At 40.5% G+C, this 17,179-nt stretch overlaps 2 protein-coding genes across 3 annotated transcripts; one reads left to right on the top strand and one right to left on the bottom strand.

The window, feature by feature from the left end:
• Nucleotides 1–1,801: 1,801 nt before the first annotated feature.
• On the bottom strand, nt 1,802–5,601 carry uxt (ubiquitously-expressed, prefoldin-like chaperone). 2 transcript variants are annotated; one of them, XM_041237111.1, is made up of 7 exons: nt 5,423–5,601; nt 5,057–5,158; nt 4,318–4,399; nt 3,735–3,802; nt 3,035–3,142; nt 2,847–2,910; nt 1,802–2,167 (listed from the first exon to the last, which is right to left on the bottom strand). In XM_041237111.1, the coding sequence occupies exons 2-7, from the start codon at nt 5,137–5,139 to the stop codon at nt 2,105–2,107; spliced, it is 468 nt and encodes a 155-aa protein (XP_041093045.1). In that variant the 5' UTR covers nt 5,140–5,158; nt 5,423–5,601; the 3' UTR covers nt 1,802–2,104. The 2 variants fall into 2 exon arrangements, with proteins under 2 accessions (XP_041093045.1, XP_041093046.1); XM_041237112.1 differs by having other exon boundaries at nt 2,147–2,167; nt 2,847–2,906.
• A 421-nt stretch (nt 5,602–6,022) lies between these two features.
• On the top strand, nt 6,023–11,717 carry zgc:86609 (TMCO1/EMC3 family protein). The gene is made up of 8 exons (XM_041237187.1): nt 6,023–7,039; nt 7,466–7,523; nt 8,040–8,133; nt 8,669–8,773; nt 9,549–9,630; nt 10,843–10,922; nt 11,156–11,238; nt 11,462–11,717. The coding sequence occupies exons 1-8, from the start codon at nt 6,885–6,887 to the stop codon at nt 11,579–11,581; spliced, it is 777 nt and encodes a 258-aa protein (XP_041093121.1). The 5' UTR covers nt 6,023–6,884; the 3' UTR covers nt 11,582–11,717.
• The last annotated feature ends 5,462 nt before the right edge of the window (nt 11,718–17,179 follow it).

The raw sequence follows: 17,179 nt of genomic DNA, 5'->3' as shown, positions 1-17,179 counted from the left end.
CTTCCCTATGCTTTACCAGACCTCTCTGTGCTTTACAATGCTTCCCTATGCTTTACCAGACCCCTCTGTGCTTTACAATGCTTCACTGTGCTGTATCACACTTTGCTGTGCTTTTACTAGGGGGGGGGGGGGTTGATAAAGGGACGTACCGAATTGGAGGCGCACACAAATATTTACAGATTTTTTTTCTTGTTTTTTTGTTTTTAGCGCCTTTAACAATTTTGCATAGTGTTTTTGATCTGAGGTTTGGTTTTCAGCCCAAAAGGAGACTGCCTCACACCCAGAAACTCAAAATCTTAAACATGTGCTGAGTGCCCAGGCACGTTACGACAAATATCTAGCACACAGGACATTGTGAAGCACAGAGCTTTTATTAAAAAAAAAAAAAAAAAAAAAAAAAAACTTTGAATTGTAAACGTACAGACTTCAGACGCTGAAGCCTTGCGGGCAGACCCGCGCTTGTGCCTGCGACCCAGAGAGGTCTAGGTAAAGCAAACCTGTTGAAGACTATAATTGTAAAGCCACAGAGAGGGATGGTAAAGCATAGGGAAGCATTGTAAAGCACAGAGAGGTCTGGTAAAGCACAGGAAAGCATTGTAAAGCACAGAGAGGTCTGGTAAAGCATAGGGAAGCATTGTAAAGCACAGAGAGGTCTGGTAAAGCATAGGGAAGCATTGTAAAGCACAGAGAGGTCTGGTAAAGCATAGGGAAGCACTGTAAAGCACAGAGAGGTCTGATTAAGCATAGGGGAGCATTCGAAAGGCCATATATATGTGTGTGTGTGTGTGTGTGTGTGTGTGTGTGTCAATGGGAGTCTATTTCTGGAATCCGCCTTTCATCCCAGTTCCTTTAAACCGGGCTTCTAGTTGCCGTGGCAACTGGGAACAAGTGACAAAGGATATGGTGTGCAGATGGGACAAGATGCATGAGCATTTAAATACATCTATAGCTATCTATCTATCTATCTATCTATCTATACATACAATCAATCGCTGCAGTGATTCTGCTTGGCCGTTGTCAATTAATCAATCAATTAATCAAATTAATTGAAACAATGGATGTTTAACTGGGAATCACAAAATAAAAAGCCACGCTGATCCACAATCAATTCGTTGTTGCATCTTTACGGTTTAGCGAATCAGCAGGACTTTCTCTCATCTGGCTAGCACCGCGTTCTCGCCGACTGCCTCTGCGCTGACGCAGCTAGTGGCGTCTGCGTGCAAAGCAGTCCCGCACAGTGCAGCGGATTTAAACCCCGGGTTTGTTTGGAACGAGGGCCGCGACCCCCTTCATTTTCTCTCTGTTTGCCCATCCTGCAAACAACGCCATTTACAAACCAACACATCCTTTTCACAGGGCAGCATTAATTACTCCCCTCAGACACGCGCATACAGACATCAGTGACAGGTTGCCTTGACAACCAAGTTCTTTTTTGTGTTTTTTTTTTTTGAAAGCCGAGTCCTGTTGAACCTAATTGATGCTGCCGCGTTGCCCCGGAAACCGCGTGAAGTGGAAGTTATTGGAATTTTCCTGCCCTAATCCTTATTCATGTCAAAGGCTTTATTCCCGGTCAGATCACGTCAGCCGATAAATGCGAGGTACTTCGGAAAAGGCCAGGATATATATAAAAAAAAAAGAAATAAATATGCCACATCCAGCAATACGACTTTGACATCAAATTTTTATTTTTAAAAGGCAGCCTCTCTGACAAAAAACGCACGCTTGCCTTGGCTGTAGCCAAACGTTTTCACCTGGCCCTCGAACACAACTTTGAGACACAGTTTAAAAAATAAACTAGATGAACAGAACTTAGATATTTTATTTAGCATCGCCACTGTGGGGTGATGGATTCTCCCTTGTTTACATACATTTATATTTAAATACATATTTTAATTATGTCTCAATCCTAGATTTGTAAGTACCTGTCTTTTTTTACTGTGTTACTATCCCTTCAATTTGAGTTGTTATCGCATCACGATGGTCAAACTGGTGAACAGTTAAATCTCAGTTCATCCACAGCTGACCAGGGCTCTAGCTAACCTGACTCCAAAACAGTTCATTATTTTTATTTTTTTTTTCCCTCTGCGCCCTGGATCCTGGCTCTTCAGAAGACTTCTCTTCTGCTATCCACCGGGAGATCTCTCAAGTTCTGGAGTTCTCTCAAACCCTGTCAAAAAAAATAATAATAAAGCGAGTGAGCGAGAGAGAGAGCGAGAGAGAGCGAGAGAGAGAGAGAGAGAACAGTGCTGTGAATTGATGGAGGCCTTTGTGATGTTTTATTGTTCATTGAAACTGGGCCCCTGTTTAAAAACAAATAAACAGGGTTTGGAAACCAAATGGAAAATGTGAATAGCAGGGAAATTCCAGTAATGTAATATAATATAATGTATAATAATAGAATAGAACAGCACAATGGAATAGAATACTACAGAAAAGAAGATAATAGAACGAAGCATAATAGACTAGAATATGGAGAAGAGCCTTTCCACTGACACACTGTCCTCAGTTCTAAGGCTATCTGTAATATTATACAAGGCTGTTATATCCACTTTCTCGACTCAGACTTTTAATGCAATTATTATTTTTTTTTTTTTTAAAACATGCCTGGCGCCACCTAGTGACCAAAAGCCCTACCTTCACATTGTCCGTGAATTACAACTCAATACACCTTCACTTTTGTACAGCACCTATGTTTCAACCTGCCTGCCTAACGTCAACCTGGAACAGAGTTGATGGGTTTTTTTTTTTTTTTTTTTGGAACAACTAAAATCAATTAGCTGCAACAAGAAAAGGCGAAAGAGAGTCCCGTTTAATAATACTATACATATATATTTTTTTAAACTTACCTCTAGAACCATACGAATATTGCCTTTAATTTTGGATGAATCCTTTGTAAGTGTTTCAGTCAGTCTAAAAAAAAAAAAACAAAAAAAAAACAAATAGTCACTTGAGTTCATATATGTACGAACTTGAGCAGGTTACTTTACTGTTCGATACCCCCCACCCCCCCCCCCCCCCCCCCCCCCCGACTTACTCGGTCAGCTGCTTGGTTTTCTTATCGATGAATCTCAGCGCCTCTGGCAGGGTGAACTCAACGAAAAACCCGTAGCCAATAGAGACAAAGATCCTGGAGGAGTCCTCACTGACAAACAGAAGCAGACAGTGAGCGAGTGGATAGCTGTCTGCCGGTGACGAACGCAGACAACGTCAGACAAACTTGTCTTTCTCTGAATACAACTTCAAGCGTTTTTGGGTCAACTTGAATTTTAGGATTGAGAAATAATTAAAAAAAAAAATAAATACATATACACACACACAACACACACACACACACACACACACACAACACACACACACACACACACACACACACACATCATAGATGGTATAAAATGATTTATCTGTCACCAAAATGAGACTCAACAGTCACAAATAAACTTCAACGAGTTCTTTCTCGATGAGAAGGTTTTGAGACAGCCTTCTGGTCAAACTGTCTGCCACAAGGTTTACAAAGTTTATTTTTGTACATCCAAAAGAATTACGACGAGAGTACGGGGACAGGAATAAGACTCCCTTTGCACAGCAGTTTGCTCCAGTCCTGGCTTTACTAGGAGCTTAATAAGACACACCTGAGCTTGTTAGCTCACTGGGGCTAATCAAGCTGGTAGGAAAACCTGGAATGGGCAACACTGCTCTGCAATAGGAGTCCGATTCCCATCCCTGCATTTACATACACTTTGGTTTGAACATAAAAATTGCAACCGAGATCCACATCCGCTGTTATCTCCTTGCACTCCGACTCCTGCAGGGGAAAAAAAAAAAAAATAAAAAAAAAAAATAAAATAAAATAAAAGCTGATCTCAAGACGATTATTGCACAACGTACACTTGAACCACAAAACCAAAGCATTTGGGATCTTAATCTGTGTGTTGAAACGAATCGTTGCTATTTTTGACCGTAATAGAGCTCTCCAAGCAAGTAGCACCCCATGCACTTTGAGTTCCTCCCCTGTCTGCTTAATGCAAGTGGCTGGGAAGCAGTGTTCTCTCTAAGAACTCACTCAACCTATTCCTATCCGTTCTAGGAGACTGGAAAACGCTGAACTTTTAGTTGTTCCTAAAATAAAATGATAAATAAATAAAAAAAAAAATAAATAAATCACATCTTAAAATCAGACTTCCTCCACGGCCACCTCAAGCAAGTTGAGCGTGCTTGGGATGAACTTGATCGACGCTTTCATCATCACGATACACCCCCCACCCCTCACCCCTACAGATCCTAATAATAAAGTGGCCAGTCTGTGGTTGCGCACAGTACCTGTAAGCTTTGAATGACATTCTTCAGCTGTAGATACTGGGCAATCTTCTCAGAAACTTCATCCCTCTGATCCAGAACTTTCCTGCAATGAAAAGGCATTTTGGTAGAGGTGTTGAAAGACGGGCCAGCCGAGAAAACTCGAACACCGATCTGAATATTCACCCCGTAGATATTTATGTCTATTAAAGATCGTTATGTCTATACCTATACAGCAGGGGCTTCTCAAACTCGGTCCTGGGGACCCCATGTGGCTGCTGGTTTTCAATCCAACCAAGTTCTGAATTACCCAACTAGACCCTCAATTGAACTGATAATTTGCTTAATTAGAACTTTCTACTTGTTTTCAGCTCTTGAACAGTTTGCATATTTCCTGTTAGCTATAACATTTGATAAGTAACTTGAACTACAACTGTTTAAGAGCTGAAAACAAGTAAAAAAAAAAGGTCCAATAACGCAAATTATTAGTTCATTAAAGGCTCTAGTTAATTCATTGCGCGCTTGGTAGGAATGAAAACCAGCAGCCACAGGGGGGTCCCCAGGACCGAGTCTGAAAAGCCCTCCTGTACAGGAATTGAAATAAGACTCCTATTGCATAGCAGTTTCACCCAGTGCAGGATTTAATATCTTATCTAGCCCCAGTGTGTTTAAAAGAGTCCTCAAAAGAGTACTCAAAAGGCATGTTTAAACCGTCCAGCAAATGATATGAATATGAAACTTACTTTAAAACTTTAAAACTTACTTTAAATCTCGCTTTAAGACTTCGGTGACAAACGTTTCGTATTCCAAAACTTTCTTGTCCACTTCATGTGCTCCGGCCTTCATGTCGTTGCTAGCTATGTCGCTATAATTCAGAAATGTGTGCATATATATATATATATATATATATATATATATATATATATATATATATATATATATATATATATATATATATATAAAAAGTTCACAAACAAACACATTTTGTGTATCACCATATTCTATTTTGCACTGGGAAATACTGTACATATCGGTAGAAAATGTATTTAAAATTTATTTTTTTTTAAATTACAAACAACATGATTCAAAATATTATACAGTGTTTAAAAAATAAAAAGTATTTTCTTACCTTAGCCTTAAATGTAGGTTCTGTGGACCAGCACCGGCTGTATAAGCTTTCTATTGTTACCTATTTGCAATGAAACGCTGTTTATATAATAATAATAATAATTATTATTATTATAATTATTATTTTGTAGGATTTTTAAATGTAGTTTGGCATTTTCAGTTCTGCATCCGGGTTAAATGTGTGTGTGCTTTTTTTTTTTTTTTTTTTTTGGTATCAATCAAATAACTTTGTACATAAATAATAAAGCAATATTTGTTTTAAAAAAGTCTGTCCTCGTAAAAACAATTAAATACACTACAAGCATTTAACTGTAAATTACATTTTTATTATTATTATTATTTTTAAATCGACTAATAAAATTGAACATATATAGGCCAAAGTTCAAATGTTAGACTACGAACAAAAAAAAAAACACAAAAAAAACAACGTTTTTTTTTTGTTTTAAATCATTGAATTGATAATAAAATACACATATACAGGTACACACATTGGCCGTTTATTTTATTGTATTTGTTTTTTTTTAAATAAATGTAGAATCTTCTAATTTTAATTTTAATTCATGCAAAAAAAAAACAAAAAGCAGCCGGTGAAAGTTGAAAGGTAAACAGGCCCACACGCCCCCGCCGAGCCCCGAGTAAGCGTGCGAATCCAGCCCGAAGAAGCGCCTCTCTCTGCCGCAGCGGGTTTGGAGAGAATCAGCGAGCATTCCTCACTGTTCGTGGCGTTTTTGATTAAAAATAATAATAATAATAATAAATTAGGTGGAAGCTTGCGTTGATTTTTATTATTATTATTATTAGGTGAGGTTCCTGGGTGAAACTGTTGCGAAACCAGTCGCGTTGCGATTTAGTTAAATGCAAATTTATTTATTTTTTGTATGAATTGAGCTTCCAAAAGTAAATTTTAAAGACATTTTTTTCTAGGTTGTGCTTCCACTGTCTTTTTGTTTGCTAACTTCAAAACGGGGGTGCCCTTGTCTGTATCCGCTTGCAAACTGCGCTAGCTTTGCACAAAGGCATTTAAAGTCGGATATTTTAGAAAGCTTATAAGGACAATTATTCATGCAACCGGACCAGAACAAAGTCACTTTTTAAGCGAGAAGATTCTGCCTTTTTTTTTTTTTTTTTTTTGAGAATTGTTTTGTGTGGGTTTTTTTTTTCCCCCCCTGGTTTTGTTTCACGACCCAAGTGCCTGTTTTTCGTCTTTATAAATACAGAGCTAAACTTTTTTTTTTTAAAAAAATATATAGATTCCACTGCAGCTGCAGGTAAACGTGTTATTCACTAGCAATAATAATAATAATAATAATAATAATAATAATAATAATAATAAAACACGTCTTTCCTTTGCTTTTTTTTTTTAAATTAATAGTATAAAGGTGTGTTTTTGTTTGTTTGTTTTTTCCATCAGCCAGTTTGTTAAATCAAAGTGTTAAGGTTTAAGAACAGTTTTTTTTTTTTCAATGGCCGGACCTGAATTGTTACTGGATTCGAGTATTCGTGTGTGGGTGGTTTTGCCCATAGTTTTTATTACTTTCTTTGTGGGGGTGATCCGACATTATGTGACTCAACTTCTCCACAGCGAGAAGAAGGTCGAACTCGAACAGGTGTCCGACAGGTAAGTTAGTTAAACATGAAACATTGTCAAACGTAAAACTAAGTAATCATCGAGGTAATACTAGACTGTTACCTCGATAAACTAAACCCAGCCATTAACATAAACGCTGTATAAAACATGTATAATGCTGCATTCATGCCTGGAGCTGTGTTTTGTCATGCCTAGTTTTAAAAGCCAAAACAACTAAATGACCTTAAATTTGATCTTTATATAATAATAATAATAATAATATCAGCGATATACTGTACCTGTTTTAATCTGTCTAATAGTGGAGGGTGTGCACATGAGTCCCTGAATTAAATGCTCTCTTTCAATAGACAACCAATATGAAACTGCAGATGATGACAGATTTATTATGGGACACACTGTTTTTGCTTAGCGTTGTTTTTTTTTGTTGAAATAACAGAAAACGTTTGTGTTTTACAGCCAGGTTTTAATACGAAGTCGCATTTTGAGGGAGAATGGAAAATATATCCCCAAACAGGTGAGGTATTTATCTGTTATGTCTTTTAAGAAGCTTAATAAGAGATCAATTAAACATAACTGTTTATGTGAGAGGGGAAAACAGTCAACAACAGAAAGTAAAGAGATACTGTCTGGTCAGCCCAGAGACCAATTGAAACTGGTTCAAATCCCGGCTCAGCCACTGACTTGCTGTGTGAGACCCTGAGCGAGTCACTGAACCTCCTTGTGCTGCGTCTTTGGGGTGAGACGTTGTTGTAAGCGACTCTCCGAAAAACTCTGCGTCTCTCCAGGACCAGGGTATTGGCTGCCCCTGCTCTATGAGTTTGGGGGGGGGACTTTCCATGGAGTTATTTGGGTAACCCTAACATAACTACACAAATCCAGGTTTGTCAGATTTGTGAAGATTTCAGTTCAAACTCCATCCCACGGTATTGTTGCATTGATTTTTACGATATCGAAGGACGCTTTGACAGCGGTGTCGCCCAACGTTTCTATTGGCAAGCCTCTAAGCTGCGCGCGTTCTGTCTCTTTTCAGTCGTTCGCAATGCGGAAACACTACTTCAACGACGAGGAGACTGGATTTTTCAAGAAAACCGTGAGAAAGGTTGTAGCCAAAAACCCCATGACTGGTAAGGCAAAGACAATCGTTGTGTCTTCACTCATGTGTCCTGAAGAAAACTCCCAAGGGCGAAGCAGCCAATGCTTTGGAGGCTTTCTTGCATTTCCTCAGAATAGCAAACAGTCTTAATCTTCCGTAGTGTTAGTACCAGTCTTTTCTATTCATTCCCAGTCTGGTGTAGCCAATTTCACACAATGCTTCAAGTTCCCTCTTGTGTTGCAAGTAATTGGAACCCTGAGCCTTAAACTTTTCTGTTGTGATGAAGAAGGGGGGGGGAGGTTATTAAATGTAACACAGGAAATGAACCCTTAAATATTATGTTGCTGTCATGATAAATTCTTTCTTAATTACATTCCTGTTGTAGACGCAACCCATCCCAATTGCACCGTACTGAAATCATTTCATGATGTGACCTGGACAGTTTCCAAAAACAGAAATCTTCGTTCTCGACTCCTGCCTGCCTAGCTTCGATTGTAGTAACTTGTCAAACCAGTTGAAGCTCTGCTTTCTTGTGTGTTTGTTTTTTTTTTTTTTTCGGTTTCCAGATCCCAGCATGCTCACTGACATGATGAAAGGCAACTTGACCAACGTCCTCCCCATGATTGTGATTGGAGGCTGGATAAACTGGGCTTTCTCTGGGTTCGTTACAAGTAAGCACCCTGTTCGCTACACGGGGGGGGGGGGGGGACACCCGTACAGTCCTGTCAGGCTGGATTCACAGAATTCTTTCACAGAATCGTGGACTATCTGGTATTCTTAGATGTCAAGATTAATGTTTTATCGTAGGGCTGTAAAACTAAGCGAAAGTTTTTTTTTTTTTTTTTAAAAGCTTTAGAATTTTGTTGTGTGTTCAATGCACTGGGTCAATTTTTTTTTTCTTTTTATTTTTGGGGGGGGGCGGCCAAAATTGACCCTTCCACTCCTCGACTTTTTGTTCCAACCCTGTTCTAAATTTGTTTAGTTGACTCCAAGTAAACTTCGAGAACCTACACCAGTTAATTCTCTCACTTCTTCACCTGTTAAACATGCCCTCCTTCCAGAACCCTGCTTTGGAAATAAATCGAATCTGTGAATCGATTTTTCCCCAAGCTTTTTCTTGGTCAGTTTTCAGGGGGGTGGGACGCTGCTCCTGGGGGGGGTGCCCGCAGAGTCTTCCGGCTTTCGTTCCACCCTGAGCTGTCAATTACTTAATGGGTCTATTTATTGCTGTTGGTTGTAATTGCTCTTAATTCTTTACTGTGTTTTTCTCTCGTTCGATTTTGTTCTCTACTGCTTTTTGTTGTATTCTGTAACTGCTCTGCACTGTGATATTTTGCAACAACTGTAAGTCCCCCTGGATAAGGGCATCTGCTAAGAAACGGATCGGACCGATCGACCCTCATGGAGTGGTGTATGTCACCCCTGCTCTGATGTTTCTCTTCACAGCGAAGGTTCCCTTTCCTCTGACCCTGCGTTTCAAGCCCATGCTGCAACGTGGGATTGAGCTGCTCTCTTTGGATGCTTCCTGGTACGTCTCCTTTCTCCAATTTTGCATCCTGAAGTCCAGTGAAAGCTGCTGAATAATGTTCCCTTGTTAACATATTGAATTGCACCCCCTCTATATAGAATGAACTCAAAAATTGACCCTTACACTCCTTACGCGATATTAAAAAGTAATAAGTACCAAACACACCGTTTACGATAATCTTGTGAGTTTCAGGAGTGAACCATCCAAGTAAACGATCGAGAACCTACACCATCAGCTTCATAGAGTCCAGTGAAAGCTGCTGAATAATGTTCCCTTGTTCTCATATTGAATTGCACCCCCTCTATATAGAATGAACTCCCTCAGCTTCATAGAGTCCAGTGAAAGCTGCTGAATAATGTTCCCTTGTTCTCATATTGAATTGCACCCCCTCTATATAGAATGAACTCCCTCAGCTTCATAGAGTCCAGTGAAAGCTGCTGAATAATGTTCCCTTGTTAACATATTGAATTGCACCCCCTCTATATAGAATGAACTCCTTCAGCTTCATAGAGTCCAGTGAAAGCTGCTGAATAATGTTCCCTTGTTAACATATTGAATTGCACCCCCTCTATATAGAATGAACTCCCTCAGCTTCATAGAGTCCAGTGAAAGCTGCTGAATAATGTTCCCTTGTTCTCATATTGAATTGCACCCCCTCTATATAGAATGAACTCCCTCAGCTTCATAGAGTCCAGTGAAAGCTGCTGAATAATGTTCCCTTGTTAACATATTGAATTGCACCCCCTCTATATAGAATGAACTGATTCAGCTTCATAGAGTCCAGTGAAAGCTGCTGAATAATGTTCCCTTGTTATCATATTGAATTGCACCCCCTCTATATAGAATGAACTCCCTCAGCTTCATAGAGTCCAGTGAAAGCTGCTGAATAATGTTCCCTTGTTAACATGTTGAATTGCACCCCCTCTATATAGAATGAACTCCCTCAGCTTCATAGAGTCCAGTGAAAGCTGCTGAATAATGTTCCCTTGGGGGGGGTCCCCCCACATACTTTAAATATGGGGGGGGGGGGGGGGGGGGGGGGGGTGATATCCAACATGAAATGCTGTACACTTATTAGTGTACTCCCCACTAGATATACACACGCTTGGGGTTGTAAACACAGATGGACAAAAGCCCTAATCGTATGCCAAGTTCATATATGACAGAATTCCCACTAATCACCCACCCCCCTTTGTTTTTTTTCCTCTTCAGGGTGAGTTCTGCATCCTGGTACTTCCTCAATGTGTTCGGTCTCCGAAGCATGTACAGCCTGATTCTGGGTCAAGACAACGGTGAGAGATCAGTTAGCTCCTGTCGAGACCGCTCGCGTAACCCGCATTGCTGATGTTGTGTGTATCTTGCTGTAGAACAGGTGGCATCTGTGGATGTGTAAACAGCAGTGATTGTGTGGGTTTGTTTTGTGAAAGCGAAGTTTAGAGAGTATTTCTTGTGTGCGTGCAGAGTCATTGCAGTGGGACCCTCTGTATTACCTCCTCGTCCAAATCTTCCCCCCCTTTCTCTCCAGCTGCTGATCAGTCCCGTATCATGCAGGATCAGATGACTGGGGCAGCCATGGCGATGCCACCAGACCCCAACAAAGCCTTCAAGGTAAGAATAAACCCCCCTGTGCCTTTGACTTTGCATGTGGTTTAGTCTTATTGCTTCCCCACCCCTGAACAGTGTAGCCTTTTCTGCAAAGGGCATTGTACTATTAGCTGCTCACAATACAGTATCGCCGAGTGCAGATTTGACAAAGCGTTCGAAATTCTTTTTAGAAGAACTATGAAAGATTTGAATTGTATTTTCTTTACGCCCATGGCGATTCTTGCAGGCAGAGTGGGAAGCGCTTGAGATCGTCGACCACCACTGGGCGCTAGAGAACGTGGAGGAGGAGCTTATGAACGAAGACCTGAACTTTGAGGGGTTTTTCACTGATGCCATCTTCGCCTAAAGAGAGAGCAGCAGCAGCAGCAGGAGGAGGTGGGGGGGAGCCTAAACCCTGTGCCAGACTCGCCCTACTTCCCAAAACACTGTCTTTAATCACACCCTGACTGAAAAACAAGCCCAAATAAAGTAGATTTATTGAGCTCTTGCATGTCTGGTCTAGTTTATTGTAAATTTTGGTTTTGAAATATTTCTGTCTCTAAACCTCGTCGAAACCAGCCCTACCGTACCCTGCCCTAAAACAATGCTAATCAAAAAGGTTTTCTTGCCTCCTGCTAGCCGTTTTTAAGTGTGTGGTGTCTGATCGCTGTATTAGTTGTGGTTCTGGGTTGGTGGTTTCACAACAGTGAAGTCTATCCGTCTGCCTGTCGTGATATTTTTAATTAGTTTTATTTATAAAATATCTGTTTTTATATAGTGCCTTCCGTAGTGGACCATCGTCACAAAGCGCTTTACAGAGGTAGGCTGTGAACTGCGCGTTACGTGCAGACTCGCTTCCAATAGGACCTTGATTTAACATCTCACCCGCAGGACGGGGCGCAAGGGGGTGAAGCGACTCCCTCAGGGTCCCGCACAGCAAGTCGGGACCACACCGCCTCCGATCACGCACACATTTTTACACATCTCTTGTAAATTGGGATGAAACTTGGTATAAACATTTCTAGATTTGATTTGGGGTTTACACTTGTGTTTTTTCATACAGCACTTCAAACAGCACTGTGCGCGTTTCATTAGAACACCTCAAGTCATTGATCTCTGCTTTATCTACGTGCCTGCATGATATCCTCTTTAATTGTTTATTTTATTTAAATACCTTGACTTGCGCAGCATGCAAGAAAAATAATACTCTATATTTAAACAACATTTAAAAATTGGCAAATTACTTGTTTTTATGAAAAATACAATAATATAATTTAAAGCCCAGAGAGGCTTTGAATAATATATCTTAGCGCCATTTCTAAGAACAGGTACAGCTCCCTTGCACATAGAAAAATACTTACGCACACAATGAAACTGATCCCCTCTTCAAACTCTAATTTGTAGAGATTATTTCAACAGAAAGAAGTTGAAAAATGTTGTGTGTGTCAAGAAATAGTTGTCTTTTTTTTAACTATTTTCTTTGACACACAAAAGCTGAAGACAAACAGATGCAGTAGGCTGGTTTTCAAGAAGTAAAAAAATATATATTTTTTTTAAATTTAATTGATTTATTTTACACAGTTCTGTAAAAAAAATATATAACTTAATTTTTTCGCTTTTGCTGGAAAAATTTAAATTTTTCTAAATAAAAACCACACATTTTGAGACATCCATTAAATTAAATGCGAGCGAGAGAGCGCCCAATGTGAACGCTTGCCCTGATGTCAGCTGTACTTGTTTTAGTTTTGTAGTTCGTTCCTATTTCGGGTCTGTTTTATCATTCCAGTTTTGCCTGGGGGGGAAATTTTTTTTTTCACAAACACTCAAGCGGATAAAGTCAGATATATTAGTAAGCAGGAAAAACTGCCCCTTTGATTATTAAAACTGATAGCTCACATAAGACGATGGATGAAAGGACAAACACACTGCTGTGCAGCGGGAGTCTGATTATTAAACTCCTAGTGAAAGCAGGACTGGATCACACTGCTGTGCAGCGGGAGTCTGATTATTAAACTCCTAGTGAAAGCAGGACTGGATCACACTGCTGTGCAGCGGGAGTCTGATTATTAAACTCCTAGTGAAAGCAGGACTGGATCACACTGCTGTGCAGCGGGAGTCTGATTATTAAACTCCTAGTGAAAGCAGGACTGGATCACACTGCTGTGCAGAGGGAGTCTGATTATTAAACTCCTAGTGAAAGCAGGACTGGATCACACTGCTGTGCAGCGGGAGTCTGATTATTAAACTCCTAGTGAAAGCAGGACTGGATCACACTGCTGTGCAGCGGGAGTCTGATTATTAAACTCCTAGTGAAAGCAGGACTGGATCACACTGCTGTGCAGCGGGAGTCTGATTATTAAACTCCTAGTGAAAGCAGGACTGGATCACACCGCTATGCAGCGGGAGTCTGATTCCCAGCCCTGCTTACTGTGACTTCATCAGATGGTGCATTTACATAGTGCAGCCTGAATATTTCATATTCAATATTTCTTCAGTTGCACATTGCTGTAGTTTATACAATAGCGTTCTCGCGATGGCTTTTCTAATTGATCAAGTCAGGACACAAGACTGAAACCGGCTCCTCTATTACCAATGGTGTCAGCCTGGCTGAAGCAGGCAGTAAATTGTCAGAGAAACGTCTTTACAAGATTTTCAGGGATGGTATTAAAAAAAAAAAAAAAAAAAAAAAAAAAAAAAACTCCTATTGCAGAGCAGTCTCTCTCGTTCCAGGTTTTCATACGAGCCACGGTGTTCACAGATAGCAACCCCAGATGGGTCTTATTTAGGGGTCCCATACGACTCCGCGTCCACTGGTACACCTGAGTTCAGTTCGGGCTTTTTAACTCGGTCCGCAGTGCCTTCTGGTAAGTGTAGTCCTGCTGTGAAAATTAATAGCCTCAGCTGTCTGCCTGTGCCCCCTGAACACGGAGGGGGACCCCTGGTCTTATTAAACCGAAGTTCGAGAAATGCATTAACTGTCTCTCAAACCCGAGATCGTTTTCCTGTGACTCACTGAAGAAGCCCGTCTGTTATTTTATGATGTGATGTGATGCTAATATTAAAGACGATTACATTGTATTTATTTATTTATTTTTTTAAAACGTTGTGTTTCAGGGCTGTACAGACGTTTTGTGTCGTTATCTGCTTCTCCAGTTTCTCTAGTTTTTTTTTTTTAACGCATTCTCATGTTGTTGATCATTAGTGAACATTTCTGTCTGTCGAGTCATTGAAAACGAGACATGTTGTGTTTGAAAGTGATGGTCTCGATTAGTTGAACAAATAATAATAATAATAATATAATAATAATAATAATAATAATAATAATATAATAATAATCTTTATTTTTATATCACAAAGCGCTTTACAGAGGCAGGCTGTGAGCTGTGCATTATATTCAGAGTCACTTGCTATAGGACGTCGAATAGATCAAAGCTCAGGTATGTTTTCCTGTAGAGGAATTACCACTTTTTGACGTCGCTGCTGTGGTTTTATGACTTTGTTTTTGAAGAATGGCTCAGGATGCAAATGTAGCCTTCATGCAAAACAAACAGTTTTTACAGGTTAAAAATGTATTATTATTATTATTATTATTATTATTATTATTATTATTATTATTATTATTATTATTATTATTTATCTCTTATTGTACAGCAGAGGGCAGCGTTGCAACGATTAAGAGATTTCATTGTTATCCCACGAAGCCCCCAAACTCTAACCTTAAAATATCGCGATGAAGTGGTTCCCTATCGAGGTAAATACGCGACATGCTGCGTTTTGCCACAGCTGGATAGCAAAATAGATTTGCACCAAACTAAGGCGGACCACTTTTTCGGTTTTGAAGGAAGTTTCACTACAGTTTGCGCTTAAAATTCACATTCTATCTTTCGCTATTTTTCAACGACATGTGTCAACTTGTTTTTTGCTGGAAAACAATGAAACGGTTAACCGGTCCCTTCTAAAAGTTTCCCACGAGTATTTAGCAGTTTTCCCTCCTGTAGTTTAGCTCTTGAACGGTTTGCATATTTCAAGGTAGCTGTAACATTTGATAAGTAATTGAACTGAAACTGCTAAGAGCTGGAAACAAGTTAAAAGGTCTAATTAAGCAAATTATCAGCTCAATTAAGGCTCTAGTTCAGTAATTGAGAGCTGGGTTGGAGCCCTACAGCCACAGGGGGTCCCCAGAACCGAGTTTGAGAAGCCCTGGTCAAACTCGAATGGTTTGTATTCATAGGAACTGAAGTTGTGTTACGCAACCCAGCTCCTATCTCTTAATTAGCCCTTTCAGTGGCAGCTATATGTTGTTCAACTCCCCAGTAATGTTGTTGAAGCTGACACCCTGGGATCCTTCAAGAAGCTGCTTGATGAGATTCTGGGATCAATAAGCTACTAACAACCAAACGAGCAAGATGGGCCGAATGGCCTCCTCTCGTCTGTAAACTTTCTTATGTTCTTATGTTCTTATATATATATATATATAGAGAGAGAGAGAGAGAGAGAGAGAGAGAGAGAGGGGGGGGGGGGGGGGGGGGGGGGAGGGGGGGGAAAGGGGGGGGGGGGGGGGGGGGGGTGGGGGCTGGGGGGCGGGGGGGGGGGGGGTCGCTTTATTTAAAGGCTCTTTTAATTTGCTAAACATTCCTACAGCAGCAATTTGAACTGATTTCAAGCATATGATCGACCTGGATATTGATCACCCACATGGCTCTGGTGATTGATTGATCATCCATAGGGATCTGGTGTTTGAATGATCGTCAATAGGGCTCTGGTTATTGCAGTTTTAGCTGCCTATTATAGATTATTAACTAACAGTTAGCAGAAAATTAATAATGCACATTAACATGTTTATTAGCTGTTGATTAACAGTTAATAAACTAAAAGAAATAGCCCTTAAAATAAAACGTGACCATATATTGTAACACACCAGCGAGAAAGACACAGAACTGTAGTTTGCACAGCCCCTTTTCGGAGACTAGCTGAAACTTTCTCCTTTTTGCTAACTAGAGCTGGACGGATACACTGTTTACCGGTTAAAATAACTCCCTTTTTCAAACTTAATCAGCCTCAGGTGCTTCTGATTGCATTCTGGGAATTGTAGTCCTCCGGGCCCCTCTTGGACTACAATTGTTATGCTCCCTCTACTCTACCATATAGATTTGTGCGTGTGTATGTATACTGGCACAAAAGCAGAGCATCACGGCTGATTGTAGTTCACCAGACGTGACGTGACATCAGACGTGACATAGTTACACCCCAGTCTGCAAATGTATGCACCCCAAATTATTCTGCTCACCCGTATATATGCATGAAGCATTTAGGCAGCATGCACAGGGATTCGGAATCTCTCTGCGTTATTGAATAAAACATATTTTATTCAGCAGGCATGATTAGCATTGCCCAATGTTTCATACTCCTGCAGGACAGATGAACGCCTCACGCTGAAGAAACCACAAATGAATAAAGTTACATAAACCTAGCGGGAGACATTGCAAGAGATACCATGCGTCACACAGAGCGTCAGAATCAAAGAGAAATTCATTTCAAATGACACCTTGTGGAAGGCAGTGGGTTTGAGGAGCTCAGTGGTTTGATAAAGAAAGCGCTGGGCTGCAGTGTGGAAGGCAGTGGGTTTGAGGAGCTCAGTGGTTAGATAAAGAAAGCGCTGGGCTGCAGTGTGGAAGGCAGTGGGTTTGAGGAGCTCAGTGGTTAGATAAAGAAAGCGCTGGGCTGCAGTGTGGAAGGCAGTGGGTTTGAGTAGCTCAGTGGTTAGATAAAGAAAGCGCTGGGCTGCAGTGTGGAAGGCAGTGGGTTTGAGGAGCTCAGTGGTTTGATAAAGAAAGCGCTGGGCTGCAGTGTGGAAGGCAGTGGGTTTGAGGAGCTCAGTGGTTAGATAAAGAAAGCGCTGGGCTGCAGTGTGGAAGGCAGTGGGTTTGAGGAGCTCAGTGGTTAGATAGAGAAAGCGCTGGGCTGC

This window comes from Polyodon spathula, chromosome 43 (genome assembly GCF_017654505.1).
Source record: "Polyodon spathula isolate WHYD16114869_AA chromosome 43, ASM1765450v1, whole genome shotgun sequence".
Lineage (NCBI taxonomy): Eukaryota > Metazoa > Chordata > Actinopteri > Acipenseriformes > Polyodontidae > Polyodon > Polyodon spathula.
This window is presented reverse-complemented; position numbering and strand designations above follow the sequence as displayed.